The sequence below is a fragment of the Labeo rohita genome, chromosome 9 (genome assembly GCF_022985175.1).
Source record: "Labeo rohita strain BAU-BD-2019 chromosome 9, IGBB_LRoh.1.0, whole genome shotgun sequence".
Taxonomy (NCBI): domain Eukaryota; kingdom Metazoa; phylum Chordata; class Actinopteri; order Cypriniformes; family Cyprinidae; genus Labeo; species Labeo rohita.
This window is the reverse complement of record NC_066877.1, coordinates 15,989,163-16,010,376: the sequence shown is the minus strand read 5'-3', so window position 1 is coordinate 16,010,376 and position 21,214 is coordinate 15,989,163. Positions and strand designations below refer to the sequence as shown.

Genomic DNA, 21,214 nt, shown 5'->3' with positions numbered 1-21,214 from the left:
TTGCTGGGCCCTGGCTAGGGGGTGGGGGGCCTTGGATCACCGGGCCCAGGGGCCGGTCTGCTCTGGTGTGGCCGGCTGCCGGCGGAGCCTGCGGGCTTGCCGCCGCGGCCCCCTGGGACGTCTGCATGGTGGCTGCCGGATGATCCCCCTCCGGGCTCTCCTCTGCCCTTTTCTGGGTGGGGGCCGCGGTTTTCTCTGCGGTGGTTCTCCTGGGACTCTCGTGCCAGGGGGGGCCTCCGGATGTTCGGGGCCCGGGTCTCCCCCATGTCTGCTTCATACCTTGCGGGGCGGGGCTGCGGTTCCCCACACACACTATTAAACATTTACATAGAAGAACCTTATGAACACAAACGCGCTCACACACACAGGTGTGCACACAGGTGTACACACAAGCATTCACATTGGTGTAAAAACAGGTGCTCACAGACACACACTGTCTTGATCTGCTGTCGCTTCAAAACACATTTTGTAATATTAGTTATGTGTGCTGCACAATAACATTTAACATTTAGTATACACTGTGATTCATATAGATGTTGGTTGTTGCTGCAGTTTCTCTGCTGTTGTGTCTTCTGTTGTTTTCTCTTTTTGTCAGCTAAAAAGAAAAAATAAAAATTAAAAAAAAAAAAAAAAAAAAAAAAAAAGAAACAACAGAAAATGAATTCATCCAAGATGTTCATGTCTTTCTTTCTTGAGTCGTAAAGAAATTGTTTTTTGAGGAAAACATTTCAGCATTTTTCTCCATATAATGGACTTTATGGTGCCCCGAGTTTGAACTTTCAAAATGCAGTTTAAATGCAATCCCAGCCAAGGAGGAAGGGTCTCATCTAGTGAAACGATACAATTTATATACTTTTTAATGCCAAACGCTCGTCTTGTCTTACTCTGCCTGGACTGTTTTTGTTCCTGTTCATGACAGTTAGGGTATGTCGAAAAACTCCCATCTCATGTTCTCCCTCAACTTCAAAATTGCCCTATATCGCTGTTTTACCTTTTTTGTTAAGGGTGTTTGATCTTTTCTTGTTCACTTTGCAAATACTGGGTCGGAACTTCTGCAGTGATGTAGGATGATTCTGAAATTATTTTTTGAAGTTGAGGGAGAAAATGCGATTGGAGTTTTTCGACATACCCTAACTGTCTTGAGTCAGAATACACAGAGTTCAGGCAGAGCAAGACAAGACGACCGTTTGAGATTAAAAAGTCTACCAAACGTTTCACTAGATAAGACGCTTCTTCCTTGACAGGGATCGTTTACAACTGCATTTGGGATCGTTTGAAGCCGCATTTAAACTGCATTTTGGAAGTTCAAAGTCGGGCACCATAGCAGTCCATTATATGGAGAAAAATGCTGAAATGTTTTCCTCAAAAAACATAATTTCTTTACGAATGAAGAAAGACATGAATATCTTAGATGACAAGGGGGTGAGTACATTATCTGTACATTTTTGTTCTGGAAGTGGACTTCTCCTTTAGGTCCCAGAGCATTAGGCACTGTGCTGCTAGAAGAGTAGTTTACATTACATGCAAAGTAAGTTCCATTTCCGTATACTGAAGCTGTAACAAGAAACAAAGAACAAAAATAAATACATTAAAATGTGAAAAATTCATATATACACTACTTCAAACCAAGTATTTAAAGTTAAAATGATTGTAGTAAATGATTTTTATTGCATAGTTACAATTAAAGCCACATTTTTCAATGTGACTGATAGTCTGTTCACTGGTTCCATGAAGAGTCTTTTTTCATTGTTTTGATGCCCATTCTTTAATTTCCATGACTTTTGTTAATCTGGTAATTCTTCCACCTGTCCAGGATTTTGGATTTGTTCAATCTATAATCAAAAACAGACGTAAAAACCAGTTAACATCCCATAATGGATACAAGTATGAAATTGAGTTGTCTGTGATGTTGCCATGTGTTTATTCACAATATACTGCACTGCCTGTCTAACTCAAAAATTAGATACACACATGCCAGGAATTCTATCTGTAACTATGGACTAAAATTCTGTAAAATTGTTAACTGTTTAAAAAACACATACACACACAAAAATAATATTTTGAGAGAAAGGCATTTCAGCTCAGTAGATTTAACTTTAGACACTGACACAGCAAAGGACTGATCTTCACTGATGAGGATTGAAATCTATCCTGCAAAAATGACTGTACATAGCTTGAGTGACTAAGTGCTGCCACACAGTTCTTATCAATCTTCTCAATAAATGCCTCTGGAAGTATCAGGGTGGGTCTGTCTTTACCATATAAAGCTGTGTGTAGTGCTCAGTGTAAGTTTGCTCTTTAATGTGATGTTGCTCTTTGAGGACACATCTGAAGTAACACGTTTTATAGTTTATGCACGTCAAAATTAATTTCAGCTATTAAATCAAATGTAACCATATTATATATCTTCAAAATTTTTAAAAGTGATTATTGCTGACTGAGCCATTTTAGATATTACTCCATCATCCTCTACTTCCCGCAAATTTGACAAAATAGAGCATGATTAAGTCACAGTTTGAGTTTGGAGGCAAGCCCTCAGCTTTCACCTTTCAAGTCATCTCAAGTAATCTGACCTTCATGTTTACCTTCTTAATAATTACATTAATTGAGTAGGACATAATTAAGTTTTCTATATCTCTGGACCAAAATATTAGGTGGATTTATGTAAAGGTGCTCAACAATCAGACATTGCAGTTTAGTATTTGATATTGTCATTTGAAGAGAGCATGGCTTACCATGACTTACCCTTATTACTGGAAAATGTCACAACAGCACAGTTGCCCTTCTGGTATTATTTCTATAGTGAAATCATGTGACACAGCAGAACATCCTTTCAACATGTTTTTCACCAGCATTGTCAGAAAATCTTGACTACTGTTTTGGATGTTTTCAATTACAGCTGATCTGTAGGTTCCATCTTCTTCTTTGTCCGCACATGGTTTGATCTTCTCTCTTTTCGTCTTTCTACTTCTCTGCTACCTTAATATAAAAACGTTAACTTTGAAAAGTCTTTTAACATTGCCTGCACCAGCTGTGACCAAAATGTCTTTAGAAGGAAAAGCGGGAAAACAGAAAGCTGAAGGTGCATACAGTTTTTTGACCTCTATAGGCTACGCTATGCCACGCTAGGCAAGTAGGAAATCTGTATTCGTGAAGGACTGGAAATGTGGAATGACAATGTTCTGAGCCTCAGGCAGAAGACATACAGACATTTGCAACCGGCGAGCAAACCTTCACCTCAAGGTACTTTCATCCACGTGTTTCAGACTAAGGACCTTCTGGACCTACTTCAGGGCCACATCTGCGTTCCAGGTTTTAGGACGCTTTGGTGCTCCAGGAGATCAGCATCTCAGCGGATTACTGCTTCTTTTCCCACTGCATTGTTACCAGCACAACCAGTGGAAGAGGTCACTGCCAACGGACTGCTCACTCGACCAAATGTCACTTATCCAACCCTCTTCCAGCGACTGTGGCCTTATTGCATATTATCAGTATATGATTTTCTAATTTATATTAGTTCTGATAGACTGCTAGACTAATAGTCTATCTTTTGTTAATAAAATGTATAATACAGTATTAATTTTATAAATATACAGTAAAAGGTTCTACAAGATAGATATCCCACCAATCTTTTTTATGTGATGCATAAAAAAGCATAACATCATTAGTGACGTCAGTACCCATCACTACACTATTTAGCCTTGCAGAAAATCAAAATGACTACATATATGTAAACTGCACACACCGAAAATATGAATTTTGAAACAGGTATGTCTATTTTTTGAAAACAGTTTCTAATAAGTAACCAGATAAGATAAGTTTTCCGTATGGGTGTATGATAATAATTATAAACAGTTCACCACAAGAACATTGGACCCAACAGGATGGGCCAAATGATTTACTTGGAACTTGCCAAAAGAAGATTCGGATGAAGAGAAGTTGTATCTCAATGGGATATTTTCCTGGTTAAATAAAAATAAACAATAAAAGATTTATTGATTTATTGAGTTACTGACATTAAAACAAAACACTCCCCGGTCTCGCCTACGCTTGAAATAAAAGACAGTGTTGCGGAAGAAAAGTATGCATGCTGTGATAACAAGCAGAATAGTTTCTATTCTGAAGTAGATAACTGGTGGACTTACTTGGTGCAATTGTGCTGACCGAAGAGGTGGATTCATATGAAATAAAGTTTATATTAGATAGTCAGAGAGCGAATGGGAACTCAGCAGTAGCCATGTCCGCCTGTCCTGTGACTGAGGTGTTTGTTGAAGTCAGTGTAAAGGCTTATTAAACTTTCACTTTTAATTTCTCTGTATATGGCAGTACATGCGCAGGCGGTTTAGTAGCTTAAAGGAATAGAAAAAAGAAAATTTACTCTCTGAAACCCACCAAACCTGTATACAGTAGCTTTCTTTCTTCTAGAAGACAAAAGAAGATATTTGTAAGAATGTTTTTGTTTGCACGATATAAGTAAATGGCGTCCAACACAACAGTCTTTTTTCCCTTTTAGCCGTATATGTTTGAGATGGACATTGATTTCCCAGGCGAAAAAAGTAAAGTGCTCTATTTTCACGCATTTTTGGGACAAAATAGCACATTTGGGTACACTTAGATATTCTTAATATTATTTTAAGAAGTACTGAAGAATTATTTTTAGTATATTAAGTACAAAATTGGTGTTGCTAAAATTAGTAATTAAAAAAAGTGTTTCTGGTGAATGAATCCTCTTTCTGAAAATGAATCCTCTTCACAAAAAATTTTCTGGCCAGTTTCTGCATGGTTCTTAATTGCCCTTATTCATATTTATTTCTTGTACATTTGTTACATTGATTTTTCTTTTTCTTTTTTCTTTTCTTTTTTCTAATTTAACCCTGTCACTGTCACTCCCTATCTTAAACATAGACATGAAAATGCACTATCCAAAGGTAAATTTTTATAATTCATGAACGAAAACATTTTGTAATATGATTTTGATGTACAATGTCCATGGTAATGCAATGTCTGATTTTAAAATGGTTTTCAAAGGATGAATTTAAAGATTTTAAGTTTTTAGTTGATATATAATTTCTTAAGAGTTATATTGCGTGATAGGTAAAAAGGCAATGAAGAAAGTCTTTTTGTGACAAAGGTCAGGACTCCTGTTATGATGTAGATTTTTGAGGTGCACTCTTGTCATAAATTAATCTATTACTTTTCCTACGTAATTTGTAACACAAAAGAGTGGTAAAATATTTATTTAGTCTTAGACCTTCCCAACGTTATATAGATTGTCATGATTAGATTAGGATTTATTTGTAAAATGTTGAAGTAAACTTAGGCGTCACACAAAGGGGGCGGTAACAGTTAAAGGTTTAAGACACTGTATAATGGTGTATACTATGTTATTCCATGGGCTGTCAGAATACTGGATTCTGATTGGCTGTCAGGTATGCAGTAAAATCATTTAAGGCACAGGTAGTTTCAAGTCAGTTTAATCATCGTTCTATATTAATGCACTGCTTTAATTGATGCACACAAACGCACACACACACACAGACAGGTCGGAGATCGCATTGCGCATTTGTTTCGAAACTGATCAATTTTACACTGTAATTTATCTGAACTAACACTGAACTGTGCTGACACTATTGCATTTTAGAACTGGTTTACAGCTGAATCTAAACTGTCTCAATATTTAAGTTTCCATAATTGGTTGTGCTTTTTACTGTTTGTTAGTGTGAAGCTGCTTTGAAACAATTTGTATTGTATAAAGCGCTATAGAAATTAAGGTCGTTCCCACAGGACTACAAATGTGACCACTGAAGCTGAAGCTCATCAGTCACTGCCCAAGTACTGTTCCATCAGTTTCCCTATGGAGAAAAAGCTTGGAATATTTACTGACTGTTGCACTCTATTGCTGTGATCTCATGTGAGTGACGGGTTGCTCAAGGGGAGAAAGGTTATTGCAGTAGTTTCTATTCAGCACTATAGAAGTTTACCCAACTATAATGACTTCTGCTTCTGAGAACCCTGGAAATGTGAAAAGGGTCCACATGTCAGTTATTTTAGAACATTGGAAGCTCAACCGTACTTGCCTGATGGATTATGCAATTTCTGTATTTTTTTTTTTTACTTTTTATTGGTTTGTTTGAAGTAGATTTTTTTTGTGCTCCACGGTAAGGACTGCAAATGTGGTCCACCTTCTATTTTTGCATTCATAGTTTCAGTTTCATGCATTAGCATCTCCCATGGCCTGCACAGTCACAAGATTGAACCACTTTGGGGGGTTTTGGAGGAGCGAGTCAGGAAATGTTTTCCTACACCAGCATCACATACTGATCTGGCCACTGTTCTGCAAGAGGAGAATGGCTAGGAATCCCTCTGGCTACTTTACAGGACTTGTATTTGTCATTCCCAAGATGAAATGATGTTGTATTGGCTGCAAAAGGAGGCCCAACAACATACTAATTGTGATCTAAAACCAGGTTTAAGTTTCATTGTCCAGCCCCTGTATATATATAAAAAAGATGTATATATAACTAAGATGTGGAATAACAAGCATACTTGTGGATTGTGCCTATAAACTTATTTGAGTGCCAAAAGTATCAATTGTATGTTGTATGAGGGTAAGAAATTACGATGAAACAATTTGGTGTTTTGAATATCTTTATTTGCAGTGCAGTTGGTTTCCATTGCCTGAAGATTGTATTGTTTTTGCATATTTAGTGCAAATATCACCAGAAATAACAAGACAAAATTTTGTAAACTTTACAGCAGAAACAACAGAAAATGAATTTATTATAAGGCACCTGCAGGTTCTGTAATTAAAGCCCTTTTAAATTGTAATGAATCAATAAGGCACATTGGGAACTAGAGTTTAATTTAAAAATCATCTCCCTGATTGTATCTGATGTGATCAGGTCCTCTGCCTTACTGTGTCAAATGACTGATCTTCAGTGACTAAGTGAAAGTGATTAAATATTCAGGATAAGCATTATCATCTCGAAATACCACAAAAATGGTTGGCGCATTAGGGTTGTCCACAACAGTGTCGTACAGGTCACAGTTGGTATTTTTTGCAGGTGGCACAATCATCCCTCCCACTCCTTTAGTGTAGTCTCCTGTAAGGACTCTGCAGAGGTACATGTGTTTTTGTCCTTGAGCATTAGGCACTGAGTATGTGCCGTTAGCAGAGTAGCTTGCGTTGAGTGCAAAGTAAGTTCCATTTCCATATGCAGCAGCTGTAAAAAGAAACAAAGCAGAAAAATAAATACATTTAGATACAATTTTCAAATATACACCACTTCAAAGTATAATGACGGAAGGTGAATTGTGAAAATTAAAGTGATTGTAGTGAATGATCTACCATTTTTTCCTGCATAACTGCGATTAAATCCACTTTTTTCAATGTGAGCGAGAGTCTGCTCACTGGTTCCATGAAAGAGTTTTTTCTCATTGTTTTGATGACCATTCTTTTTTTCCATGACACTTTTGTTATTCTGGTAGTTCTTCCACATGCCAGGATTCTGGACTCGTTCAATCTAGAATCAGAAAACAGGAGTAAAAAAAGGGTTAACATTCCCATAATGGATACAAGTATGAAACTGAGTTGTCTGTGATGTTGCCTTGTGTTTACTTCCTGGTCATTTACAATGTACTGCACTGCCTGTCTAACTCACAAAATTAGACCCACTTACACACACCCCAAGAATTGTTACTATGGGCTAAACTCCTGTAAAATTGTATGAACTCTTAAGGAGAAAAAAAAAACAGTTAACTAAAGTTTAACATTCAATCCCGTAGACATGATATGATATGAAATAAATAAATAAAAAATAAAGTAATACACACACCTTCAAGACTTTGTTGTTAGGGCAAGTGGCCTGGAATTGCTTCAATACGTCAATGTATTCTGTGCTGGTAGGTTGCAAATTAAACTTTTTGTACAAATCTGTAGCCGCCATTGCATCCCAATGCTGTGGAATTTCTTCAGTAGCTAATGGAGAAAAACATCTAATTATTCAAAGTGGTTGTAAAATCTACATCATTACTTCTAGTGCAATTTGACAAATCACATTCAATTCACATATTTTATGTAATATTATCCTTATTGATAAATGAGGGTCATTCCAGCTGGAATCATCAAATGGTCCCCACCTGACCCCCTCAGATTTGTCTGAAAAAAATCTATGTGATGGGTAATATGCCCAATAGATCATATACAAAATTTCAGATCTCTACTGTGCGTACTTTTTTCCACAAAAAATCTGTAAAAAGTTTGTTTTTTACCCCGTTTTGGCATCACTGTCTGAGTGACCATGTTCAGACTAAAATATCTCCAGAACTATTTGTGCCAGGTCCATGAAATTTTCTGGGCTAAGAGTCTTAGTCCAGAACTGCATGAATTACAACTCACAGCATTGTTACTGAATTTACACCTGAATGCTGGCCCTCTACTTTTCTTTGAAACTATTACTTTAAGGGTTTTCAGATGTCCATAGAAACCTCAATTTTCAATGTATAAGCATCAGACTTGGTAAATGGTCTGATATGTACCATGTCTTTCACATCCTTTGACATCAGACAATAGAGTCTGATGGATGTTGAGATATTAAGGTCCAAAAATTGAAAAAAACTAATTTACACCAATGTTCAGAGCAATATTTCCCATGAATGACACCAGGTGTGAACATGAAACTTGTTTTTTTGAAAGAGCATGTTCTTATTGATAAAATATAAAAAATTGGGATGGGGTTTTGCCTCATTTTTCTGTAATAATTTTTAAAAAAATCATTGTTGTGTGACATTCACAACTACTGTAGTACCAGCTATTTTGAACTCATATGCCTAAATTAATGCTATAATGCAGCATTCCATTGTGCTCGGGACTCGGGGAAATCCGACCTCCACCTCGGGAAAGTGCAATGGAACGGCCACTTAAGTTGGGGGTCCGAAACACAGTTGAACAAGGCCTTCACATCACAGATATGGCCCCAGGACAATATGTTACTTGTGTGTATGACCGACAATGGTGGGTTGGTATCATCAGAGACGTCTCTAACACAGAGCAAGACACTCAAGTGCTTTTTTTGCATCCCCATGGCCCAGCTAGAGGCTACTTTTGGCCAAAAAGGGAAGATGTCTGTTGGGTGCCTCTCCAGCACATCATAATGAAAATTGATGTGCCAGTTACTTCCACTGGACGATGCTATGTCATAAAAGAAAATGAAACTGTGGATTCAGACACTTTCATGAACAACTTTCAGTAACTGTTATGTCACACATTTATTTCTGTTGGTGGTATACATTATTAAAGTGACTCGTGTCTGGAAGTACGTTTTTTGTATTTTGTATTTTTTGTATAAGTGGAACATTAATAAATTCTGTTGAAATGCCCATTCCAAGTTGAATAGCAAAAGTGAACAATAGGACCAGTGATGAAACTCTGAGTTTTAAAAAAATCATTACAGAAAAATGAGGCAAAACCCCATCCCAATTTTTTTTATGTTGTATCAATAACAATATGCTCTTTTAAAAAAAGACAAGTTTTATGTTCACACCTAGTGTCATTCATGGGAAATATTGCTCTGAACATTGGTGTAAATCAGTTTTTTTCCATTTTTGGACCTTAATATCTCAACATCCATCAGACTCTATTGTCTGATGTCAAAGGATGTGAAAGACATGGTACATATCAGACCATTTACCAAGTCTGATGCTTATACATTGAAAATTGAGGTTTCTATGGACATCTGAAAACCCTTAAAGTAATAGTTTCAAAGAAAAGTAGAGGGCCAGCATTCAGGTGTAAATTCAGTAACAAGGCTGTGAGTTGTAATTCATGCAGTTCTGGACTAGGACTCTTAGCCCAGAAAATTTCACCTGGCACAACTAGTTCTGGAGATATTTCAGTCTGAACATGGTCACTCAGACTGTGATGCCAAAACTTGGCAAAACAAACTTTTTTATAGATTTTTTGTGAAAAAAGTACGCACAGTAGAGATCTGAAATTTTGTATATGATCTATTGGGCATATTACCCATCACATAGATTTTTTTCAGACAAATCTGAGGAGGTCAGGTGGGGAACTTTTCCAAAATTTGATGATTCCAGCTGGAATGACCCATGATACAATTCAACAAATACCTTTTAGTTTGTCAATACGTCTGATATTGATCTGTTTTCCACCAGTGGTGCTCACCGCAGGACCTTCAGGCAGTTTGACCTGGTAAGTTTGGCCTTGGAAGGTAATTTTGACATCTGCTGCATGCCCACCAAGAGCCTTTTCCAAATCAAAATTTGTCCGTTGATTAAAGCTCTTATATTGGCCACCTTGTTCATACTGCCAATCAACAAGCTCACTTGTCAATTCCATTTCTCTTTTTTGTATCTCATCCTCTTTGGCTGCTTTGAGCATGTCTTGGATTTCCTGAGTGGCTTTTAGAACATCTCGACTGAGACCTTGTACTATAAGTGTGGCCTCTCCTGGGATTTCTGCAGAATCTTTATTGGCTTTGTATTCCAGCCTTATAGTCACATCTATTGTGCTTTGCAGGTCCTGGATTCGCTGTTGGTCTTTATCTGAGAAGTTAAGTATCGCTGTGTCTGTGATGGACTGGAAAACTTGTTCATCATTGATTGTATCCTCTAAGAAACTTTTTGTTTTGTCCAAGTCTGCCTGTGATGGTCCACAGATAGAAAAAAACACTGGATCTACTTGCACACCTTCAATGACAAAGTCTTTGCCACCATGTTGTTTAATTTCTTTCTCCCATGATCCAGTGAAAAAGGATTTAACACTAGCAGCATATGCTGAAAATACACAAAATTGGAATAGAGAAATATCTTTAGTCTGGTAGAATTTGATATCTTGATGCATGACCTCAATAGAATGTATTTCTGAACTATTCTGGTTTATAATTGAACGTTTTCATGTTTTAAAGGCTACTCCTAATATTAATGTTCTATAAAATTAGGTTCAAATGAAAGTGATTCATACTTTTGATTTTTGACCAGGTACTCGGCTCTTGTTTGGGAGGCCCGGTTTCTCTATACTGCATGCTTTTGAGGAATTCAGGGAGCATTTGGGCCTGGAACACAACCAGTCTGATCAGCTTCAGAGTGGACTGGGGGTTTTTTCTTATCATATCCAGCATACCATCCATCATGGAGTCGGCTACTTGACCTGGAGACAGCCCCCCTTGTCCTAGAAAAAGAAAGTCACATGACTAAAATCCATGTTCATGATTATAGTGAAAGTTTGGCATTGACAATATAAAGATAATGTAATAATTAGGGCTGCCAAAATTAATGTAACATAAAAAAACATATATGTGACCCTGGACCACAAAACCAGTCTTAAGTCGCTGGGGTTTATTTGTAGCAATAGCCAAAAATACATTGTATGGGTCAAAATTAATGATTTTTCTTTTATGCCAAAAATCATTAGGATATTAAGTAAAGATCATATTGCATGAAGATATTTTGTAAAATTCCTACTGTAAATTAGTAATATGCATTATTGTAATATACTGTAATTAGTAATATGCATTGTTAAGACATTCATTTGGACAACTTTAAAGGTGATTTTCTCAGTATTTTGATTTTTTTGTGCCCTCCGATTTCAGATTTTCAAATAGTTGTATCTCGGCCAAATATTGTCCTATCCCTAACAAACCATACATCAGTGGAAAGCTTATTTAATTATTCAGCTTTCAGATTATTTATAATTCTCAATTTTGAAAAATCGACACTTATGACTGGTTTTGTGGTCCAGGGTCACATATAATAATAACCATAAACCATTTGCTAATCTACAGTTTGAGATTCAACTTAAATTGAAACAAATTTACTCACAACCCTGCAATATGAGAGAATATATATATAATATTTAATTTATATATATATATATACATATATATATATATATATATATAAAATCATTAAAAAAAGGTTTGTTAAAAAGACAGATTGTCAAAAGCGAAAAAAAATAATTGAATAAAAAATGTACAAAAAACCCTAATATTATTACAACTTGTATTCATATATCTTCAGTTTTTATGTAAGTATAGTCTTTTTTAACATAAGGATTAACACAAAGATGAACAAAACTATCGCTGTCCCTTTCAGGTGTTTTTTTTTTCTTTTTGAGTTTGTTCTCACCTGTACCAATAGCTGGGAATGCAATGGAGGTTAACTTTTCCTTAGCACACATTTCTAGAGCCTTTTAACATGTTTTTGAATTATAATAGCATTGCTTTGTGCTGAAATGTGGATGATCTTTTTACACTGTAAATTTCCCGCTTGAGTCATTATCAGTCCACTGGTAGTCTGGGCCCCTGGAAACATACATGAACCAGATTCATAAGACATATGCTAAACTTTTAAAACATGTAAAAAGAATGAATGTTTAATTCATTTACTGTTTCATTCTGATTAAATATTTTAGTTTAGGAATGAAAGCATGCTTCTCACCGAGTTGCTGGCATTCTGTTTCTCCATTTGGACCAGCCTTATCCAAAATAGCCTTTGAGACACCTTGACCGTTTAAGATAAAATTAGTTTTATTTTCTCTGTTTTTACTCAAATGCTATTCCTGTCTTACAAAATGAAGCAACAAGTCAAAAGTATAAAAAGCAGTAACAGTCTTCTACTAATTCAAAATTAGTAACTTTACCTGATTTAGCTGTAAAATCTTTATTGCTGGAGTTCACAATGACATCAGTTTTCTCTGCAGTAATATCACCATTCAGGACCTGTAGAGTTACTTTTCCCACTGTAGTCTCATGGATCCCTGATTTTGTTATGACCTTTGAGAAGGGGCCTGTAATTTCATTGTAAAATGCAATGGAACTAAATAAACATTATGGACAGGTATATCAAGGGGAACTTACTGACTTCATACAGCTAATAAAATGACCTTGAGACCAGTTAGTTAAAAGTGATTGCATAAATGGTTTGGGTAAGAAAAGTGTAAAAAAGTTTTGAGCACCTGTGCTCTGTGGCTGTGCTGTGGCAGTGCTCTGTGTTGGGTTACTTGCTGAGGCAGACTGGCCCAAAAACGTTTGCTAAACTCATCTGTGAATACCTGTTGTGGATGAAATTTGGTGTTACTGAGGTAAAAAAAAATAACACATTAAAAATCTGCAGAATTTGAAAGGCTGACATGGTATCAAATATCACATACCTGAATGGTTTCTGTATCTTTGGGGTGAAGAACAAATACCACTTCCTTCACATGCTTTGAACCTCTTTTACTGCTAAACTTGAAGGCTGAGTCCAGCATAGTGCAGACCACCATTGGCTTTGGAAATCCCAGGTTCCCTGTGCCAATGGCAGAGAATACAATGGAGCCCTGCTGACGCTGCTCTGCCAGACTTAAACACTTATCCATGACATCCTCCAGCACCTGCTCAAAGAGAATAAAAATGTAATTTACAAGACTTTTATCTACTAATCTAAAAATTAACTAAAAATCAGCCAATGAGTATTACCTTCTGATCATTTGCTTGTCCCTGATTAAAGTGTGGTACAACTGCATGGAACACCAGTTTGTTCTTCAGGTTTGCACCTGCTGTTTCAAAGACTGCTCCAATGCTGGCAGTGCCTGTGACTTGCTGATTGAGCAGAACCTGAAGCTGAGGACCAGCTGCTTTGAGAAGGGCATTTGAAATTGCTCCTACGCTGAGATTCAGGTCACTGCTGAGAGTGTTCACGACGACGTCCATCTGTACAAAAAAGCAGATATTTACATATGGTCAGTCTGCTCAAATTATGGTCTAACATTTTACTTTAAATTGACAAAAACAAAAAAGGCAGAGGGGCTTTTAAAGGATTAGCTCACTTCCAGAATAAAAATGTCTTGATAATTTACTCATCACCAAATCCTCCAAGATGTTCATGTCTTTCTGTCTTCAGTCGAAAAGGAATGAAGGTTTTTGAGAAAAACATTACAGGATTTTTCTACATATAGTGGACTTCAATGGTCCAAACTGTAGTTTCAATGCAGCTTCAAAAGGCTCTACATGATCCCAGATGAGGAATAAGGGTTATTTCTTTGTCTGTGTACCCTACCCACATGGATGGAAATAACCTATATAAACATATATGTTTGTAATATAGGTTTTGATATAGGTTTTTAATATATGTGACATATATAAAATTGGCCGTCTTCCTATATTATATGTACATATATGCACATATATGTACATATAGGAAAACGGCCAATTTTATATATGTCACATATATTAAAAACCTATATCAAAACCTATATTAAAACATATATGTTTATATAGGTTATTTCCATGTGGGTAAATTCCATAACATGCCAATTACATGTGATACCAATTTCACGTGTTCGCACATAAGTTTTTTGCATTTTTTTTTTTTTAGTTAGTTCTTAGTTATTGCCTTGATAATAGAAAATATGAGCTAGGCATCATGTAAGACAGTTGCCAAAATGAGATATGAGCTAAAATGACCAGATCCTGCCATGAGCTATATAGGAGGCATATCTTGTATGTACATATAGGGCTTTTTTGTGGATATAAAGAAGCAATACAGGAGACCTATATGGCCTGTATATGCACATATATGCACCTCAATCTTGCCTATATGTGGCATATATACGCATATATGCAGCATATATATTATCATATATGTGCATATATACTGCATGTAGGTTTCATATATGCACATATATCCTCATATAGGTTCTTTCCATGTGGGTACTGTGTAAGGTAGGGTGAAAAACTCATCTCATTTTCTCCTACAACTTCAAAATCGCCCGATATCGTTGTTATACCTTTTATGTAAGGAGCGTTTGACTTTCTTTGCACGTTTGCTTTGTAAACACCGGATCAGTACTTCCACCTACATCATGTGTGACCTTTTAAACGTGACTACAAAATGTGTGAAGCTAGTGCAAGACAAGCATTTGACAAGAGTCCTTCGAAGCTGCACTGAAACTGCAATTTGGACCTTCAACCTGTTGGCTCCCATTGAAGCCCAATATATGGAGAAAAATTCTGAAAGATTTTCCTCAAAAACCTTAATTTCTTTTCAACATGAATATCTTGGGTGACATGGGGTGAGTAAATTATGAGGAAATTGTTATTCCGGAAGTGAACTAATCCTTTAAGAACTGTTTAAAAAAAGAACCACCAACAATTATATCGCTACACAATTTGATACTTCAAAGACACCAAATAATATTTTGTATAATAAATATTGAACTCACTGTTGTGTCCTCGATGTTTCCTTTCATAAGGGTGATGGTTAAACCTTCTTTTGTCTGAAAACTTTGTGATGCTCCTTGAAAGTGTGTGGCAATCTGTTGTTGGCTTGGAGAAGAACTTGCTTGGTTTTGGTTTTGCTTCTGGCTGTTTGAACTGCTTTCAGATGTCACACTGTGGCTAAGGGCACGGACCCCATAAACTTTCTTCACTGCAGCTTCTAAAGCTTGGACTGTCTTTTCATTATTGTCAATTAGGTGAATCTTCCTCAGTGTATTGTCCTCTTCAACAAAATCACAGAACTCTTTTATAGCTCTCACAATGGTGTCTGCACAAAGGTCCAATGGAAAACCACCAAATACACCAGAACTAATGGCTGGGATTGCCAATGACTGGAAGCTTTCTTGATCTGCCAAATTCAGACTCTTCTTCACAACTTTTTTCAGGAAGCCTCTCAGACTCCTGAGGTTTGGAAGAGTTATAATTTGGTCCTATTACTAAGATGACATGTTTGCATTTCAGCTGCCCTCCTCCTGCATCGAAGAACAGCATCACCTGTTGCCAGCTTCCGTTTTTGACAATCTGGTTGCAGGCATTCTGAAGTTTAGGACCAGCAGCATCTGAGAGGGCCTTTACTAAACCTCCATTCAGTAGGAGGTTCTCTTGACATCCACCAACCACTGCATCTACTACAAATGAACATATATCAGCTTTGTTTACTGTAATCTCCATTCCTTCATGTGTTTTATAATGATAAACAGGTTTTTCTATCCATGATTGAACTGTGTCATGTGGGTGGTCATCTAGTAACTGGACCAAACAATTCATTTTTGTCTTGGCATATGTAACACACATTAACTCTTTCTCCTTGAAAAACTTCTTTGCTCCTGGTTTAACTATTTTCAAGGTGCAGTGATGTGCAGATCTAAGCAAGTCCTCAAAAAGTGGCACACACTGAGAAACGTGAAGCCTTGGGCCACTGATTAAAATGTGTTCATCTTTGAAGTCCACATTTACTTTACCTTTCACCTCTTCAAACCAATCCTGTGTTTTATGATCCTTTATGAATTTGACAACTGTCTTGTGAGATTTCAGAGTTTTCTCAAAAAATGAGTTTTCCTGAACAAAATTATACAACTCTTGTTCAACATCGTTAATGTAATCTACAAAACCAGAAACCACTACCTGGTTGACGGTTGTCTGCACTGTAACATTTGTGACATTGTCTTTTATGCGAGAGACAAGGTCATGCCAGTCTGATCTTCCTAAGACACTGGGATCTTCTACATTGAAGCTCAGATGACCCAGACTTGTCTGCAGTTGCTTCTCACCAACATTCAAGGCATTGTCTGTTTTCCCAACAAGCAAAACTCTCCTTCCATCAGCTTCTAATGCTACATTGAATCCTTTATTAAAAAACAAATTTCTAGTTATTTCCTCTAGATCCTTCTTGTGCAGAAAATCCAAAACAGACTGGTGGAGCTCAATTGGTTTGCGAATCAAATTAAGAACAGCCTGCAGTATTTCATTCTTTGTTTCCAGCACCTCATGTTTTAGACCACAGAAAGTTAACTTTTGGCTGTGCACATGGTATGTGATGTTGATTTCTGGAAATTTGTCAAAATTTGATTTTCCAAACCATCACAGAAGAACAAGACTGTAAATAGATGGAGTCATACTGATTTCACCTGTCTCGCTGCCCTTCTCTCTTTGGATTCTTTGGGTGATTTTCTCAACAATTCCTGTCAGGATTCCCTCAATACTATCCAGATCTTCTTTCAGGCCGGCTACAGCTATTGTTCCTTCATCCACATAAGGAACCAGTGTGACAGCCTCTCCCACTCTTGCTTTTTGAATTTCAGATTGTATCTCTGTCCATGCATCCTTCTGAATGTTGAGCTCAGTGCATTTAAGCTTAGACATTGATGCTAAGAAAACAGAGAGGACATTTTCTCTCCATGTGTGAATGAGTTTTCTTGTCTGTGCACCATTGTTAAGTAGGGATCGAGAAGGACTGATCTTCACTGCTGAGGACTGAAAATCCATCTCACAAAAATGACTGGACATTGCTTGCTTTAATGAATCCAGAGATTTCCTGTTTTCCTTTAAATGGTGACATATAGTTCTATCAATATTCTCAATAAATGCCTCTGGAAGTTTCAGACGGGGTCTGTCTTTACCATATAGAGCTGTTTGTAGTGATTCGTAGTATGGCAGTACTCTGAAAGGCTGTTTTTTAATCTGATGTTGCTCTTTGAGGATTCTTTGCACATCTGAAAAAGCACAAATTGTTAGTTTATGCAAATGTAAAAATTTAGTTCAATTAATAAATGAAACCACTTTATGTACCTTCAGGATTTGAAAAAGTGATTATTGCTGACTGATCCGTTTCAAATGTTACCTCATCATCCACTACTTCTGCAAATTTGTCAAAATACAGCATGATTAAGTCAGAACTGGTGTTCGGAGGCAAGTCTTCAGCTTTGACCTTCGAAGTCATTTCAAGCAATCGGACTTTCATGTCTTTCTTTTTAATTACTCCATTTCTTGGAGAGGATACAAAGAAATGGTCTGCATCTATGAAATGAAATATAAGTAACAGAAAATAAAAGCAGATGATCAACACTTAGACCTTTGTAAAAGGCAAGTATTTTGTATGTATGCATTGTATTGGTGGAAAGAACCCATGACTTACACTTGCTATTAGAAAATGTCACCACAGCACAGTTGCTCTCTGGTATCATTTCAATGTTGAAGTCCTTTGACTCAGCAGAAGATCCTTTCAGCACATTTTCCACCAGCATTGTCAGAAACTCTTGACCACTGTTTTGGATGTTTTCAATTACAGCAGATCTAGGGGTTGTATCTTCTTCCGTCTCCTCAACTGGCTCAACCTCCTCTTCTTTTTCTTCTTCAGTCTGTGGTTCACCTGAATGCAAAAACACCATTTACTTTAAAACTTTTTTTTAAAACTGTGCTAATACAAATATATGTGTATGAACTAATGTTTAATGTTGTTGATGACCATACTAAAACCCAAAGTATACTTTGGTTTTGTCATTAATGTTTATATGCAGAGTTAAGGCATATATATATATATATATATATATGCATGTATATATGTATGTGTGTGTATATATATATGAAAGAGTTGCAGAACCACTGCATTTTAATCATGATCCAAACAAACATGCTACATGTAAAGATTTTGGTGACTGGTAAGCTCACTGCACACTGGGATTACTCAGACTCCGGCGATAGGACTACGTACAACATTAACAGACAACATTGTAGAACATCACCCCTGGAATTAATTAATAACAGGCAGGTGCAATCTTTAAAAATCTTTTTATTCACTTTAAACTTTAAAAACATTGTTCTGTTACATGTTCTTACAACATTTCGGCCGAATATTAATTATAAATGTTGACTACATATGTTCGGTACCTGTCTAGCAATGTATGTTTGCTGAAATATACCAAAAAAGTGTTGCTGTTTTTTTTCCCCAAATCTTCTATTGCATGTCATTATATCAAACTGGCTTGTGTGGTTTGTTTCATGCTTCAAAAGTGTGATGTAAGTTCCAGTAGAGCAACATAGTAAGCACTGATGCTCCTTAGTTTTTGCGTTGCATCGTGGGATTTTTCACGGAGTGAACATTCCAGTACACTGGTACACTGGAAGGATTTCGCTGCACTTTTAAACACTACATTAATATGCGTTATATGGAGATATGATAAGAAGACATCCAAACTTTTCTAAAGACAGTCATTTCGCCAGAGATTTTATAAATCTCCATCTCAATTCAGTATTTAGGATTTTCTTCCAATATTTTGCGCTTTCTTGTTTCATACAAACATACACTTATAAAAATAAAAGTGCTTCACGATGCCATAGAAGAACCTTTTTTGTGTAAATGTTTCCATAAGGAACCTTTAACGTCTGAAGAACCTTTCTGTTTCACAGAAGGTTCCTTGAGGTGAAAGAAGGTTCTTCAGATTATAAAAAGATAAGAAAGAGATGGTTCCTCAAAGAACATTTGACTGAGTGGTTCTTTGTGGAACCAAAAATGGTTCTTCTATGGCATTGCTGTGAAGAACCTTTTAAAACACCTTTATTTTTAAGAGTGCAGCTGTTCAGTCAGCTAGTCATTATCACAAAAATGGTAGTATGAGTTATACACGTTCAGGAATAGTGACAAACACAATACTGAGCATTGTGCTTAAGGCAGTGTCACACAAGAAAGGGGGCAGAGTCTGGATGACTTTTTAGCTTTATTTTCAGTTCAGAACCTTGAAAAATTATGTAGCTACAGAATAATAGATGTTTATTTGAAACAAAGGCATTGTCCTGTTTTGGAAAATATGACATACACGTAGCCTACTAAATCAGCCTTTTTAAACCTTTGTTTGAAGCAAATAAAACCTGAAAATTATTTAGTAAATTAAATCTGAGTTAATGAGCTGCGGACCAATTTTTATTTAATTTACAATTATCTAATTTAGTTAAGCTTTTAAGATGCCTAGCTATATATTGTAGCAATATCTTTTCTTGAAACAGACGGTTATTATATTATAGTTGCAACAGTTCAATAGTTCTACAATTTGCATTATTGCAGATTTTGAAGCATATGTGATTCTAGAACAGTTATATCTATAATTCTTTTTGCAAGTTATAAAATTTCTCAGAGTAAACCGTAAAAGGTTATAACCTGAAAATTAGAAAATATTATTAAATATTTTAATATTTATACTTAATCTAACAATAAAGAATTGTTGTGTTGATATAACCTAATGTTAGGCTATCAAGTTAGTTTAATTGATTAACTAATTAATATTTCTGAGTTTAGAAAAGCATTAAATACATGAATGAATTAATGAATGAATGGTTCATTAATTAGTTGTTAGTTAGTTAATTAGTTAGATAGTTAGTTAGTTAGAGTAAATGTTAGAGTTGGGGTGGGGTACAGTCAAAACAAAATTTATTCAGACACCTTCACAATTACATATAGTTTACAAAATGGTAATAAAATATGACAAGGACTCAAGAGTTAAACTGTGTCAGAACAAATTAATTTTGATAATAAATAAATGGGGGGGTATAAATGCCACAGTTAACTTTATTTTGCTATCCTCACTTACATAAATGAACTATATAGTGTCCTGCACCCACCAGAAAAAAAAAAAATTAAAAGTCTGGTGTCTGAATAATTTTGGTTGTAATTGTGGCGGAATAGAAAGTGTCCAGTAGAGGACAGCAGAATAGCGTTATTGTGAAGCTGGATGACTTACCTTCTGTGATTATGCTGACGGAAGAAGCTGAGTCCTAGAAAACAAAGTTTAGTTTTTACTTTAAGTCAGTATTAGCCGTGCATGATACTCAGTTGTCAGCCTATATTAAATACTCACCTCAGGAACTGAGGCCTCTGAAGGCGGAAGGCTCACAGTCATCTTCACTATTTTTTGACCAATCTTGAGCTCATGCGTATGTTTGTTCAGAACCCGCTGTCTCACTGAGGCAAATATGAGAGCATAATATGAGTGAACATAGCCTATTATTTTTATTTGTATATTTAAGCAAACAAATAATATCAGTTTCGTTTCTTGGACTCCTCCCACGGTAACTCCACGACATATTGTAGCTTTTGCTTTGATATAGCCTATAAGTATGACACGTATAATATTAAAGCACCCCACTGACATGATATATGTTAGGCTACAGTGATTCAGATCAGGAGTTTTACAGGCAGCTTTACCTTCCATTGATTTGAATCGAACAGTTGCTGTCTGTCCGCCGGAAACTTTATATTCCACCTCACAGTCGCCTCCATCGGATTTCTTACTCTGGAAGTAGATGATTAGTTTGTTTTTTAGTTTGGGAGTGTGGGGGTCCCACTGGCCCTCCACGCAGAGAGGGTACGAGAACTCAGCATTAGCCATGTCCGCCCGTCCTGTGACTGAGGAGTTCGTCGAAGTCAGTGTATAGACTTAAAACTTTCA

The 21,214-nt window shown here is 36.4% G+C and overlaps 1 protein-coding gene and 1 long non-coding RNA gene across 2 annotated transcripts; both read right to left on the bottom strand.

Annotated features, from left to right (window-relative positions):
- Positions 1–47: 47 nt before the first annotated feature.
- On the bottom strand, positions 48–2,612 carry LOC127171175 (uncharacterized). Its single transcript, XR_007828474.1, has 3 exons — positions 1,680–2,612; positions 1,442–1,554; positions 48–595 (listed from the first exon to the last, which is right to left on the bottom strand). It is a non-coding gene; the product is annotated as an uncharacterized LOC127171175 (long non-coding RNA).
- Positions 2,613–6,639: 4,027 nt separating this feature from the next.
- Positions 6,640–21,210, bottom strand: parp14rs1 (poly(ADP-ribose) polymerase family member 14-related sequence 1). The gene is given in 20 exon segments (XM_051119338.1): positions 6,640–7,223; positions 7,349–7,523; positions 7,836–7,978; positions 10,129–10,794; positions 10,982–11,188; positions 12,145–12,210; positions 12,213–12,320; positions 12,457–12,519; positions 12,659–12,805; positions 12,974–13,039; positions 13,042–13,069; positions 13,169–13,390; positions 13,476–13,709; positions 15,221–15,661; positions 15,663–17,488; positions 17,565–17,792; positions 17,911–18,144; positions 20,507–20,540; positions 20,624–20,727; positions 20,971–21,210. Coding segments are annotated over 20 exon segments (5,457 nt in total). The 5' UTR covers positions 21,155–21,210; the 3' UTR covers positions 6,640–6,942.
- Positions 21,211–21,214: the final 4 nt, after the last annotated feature.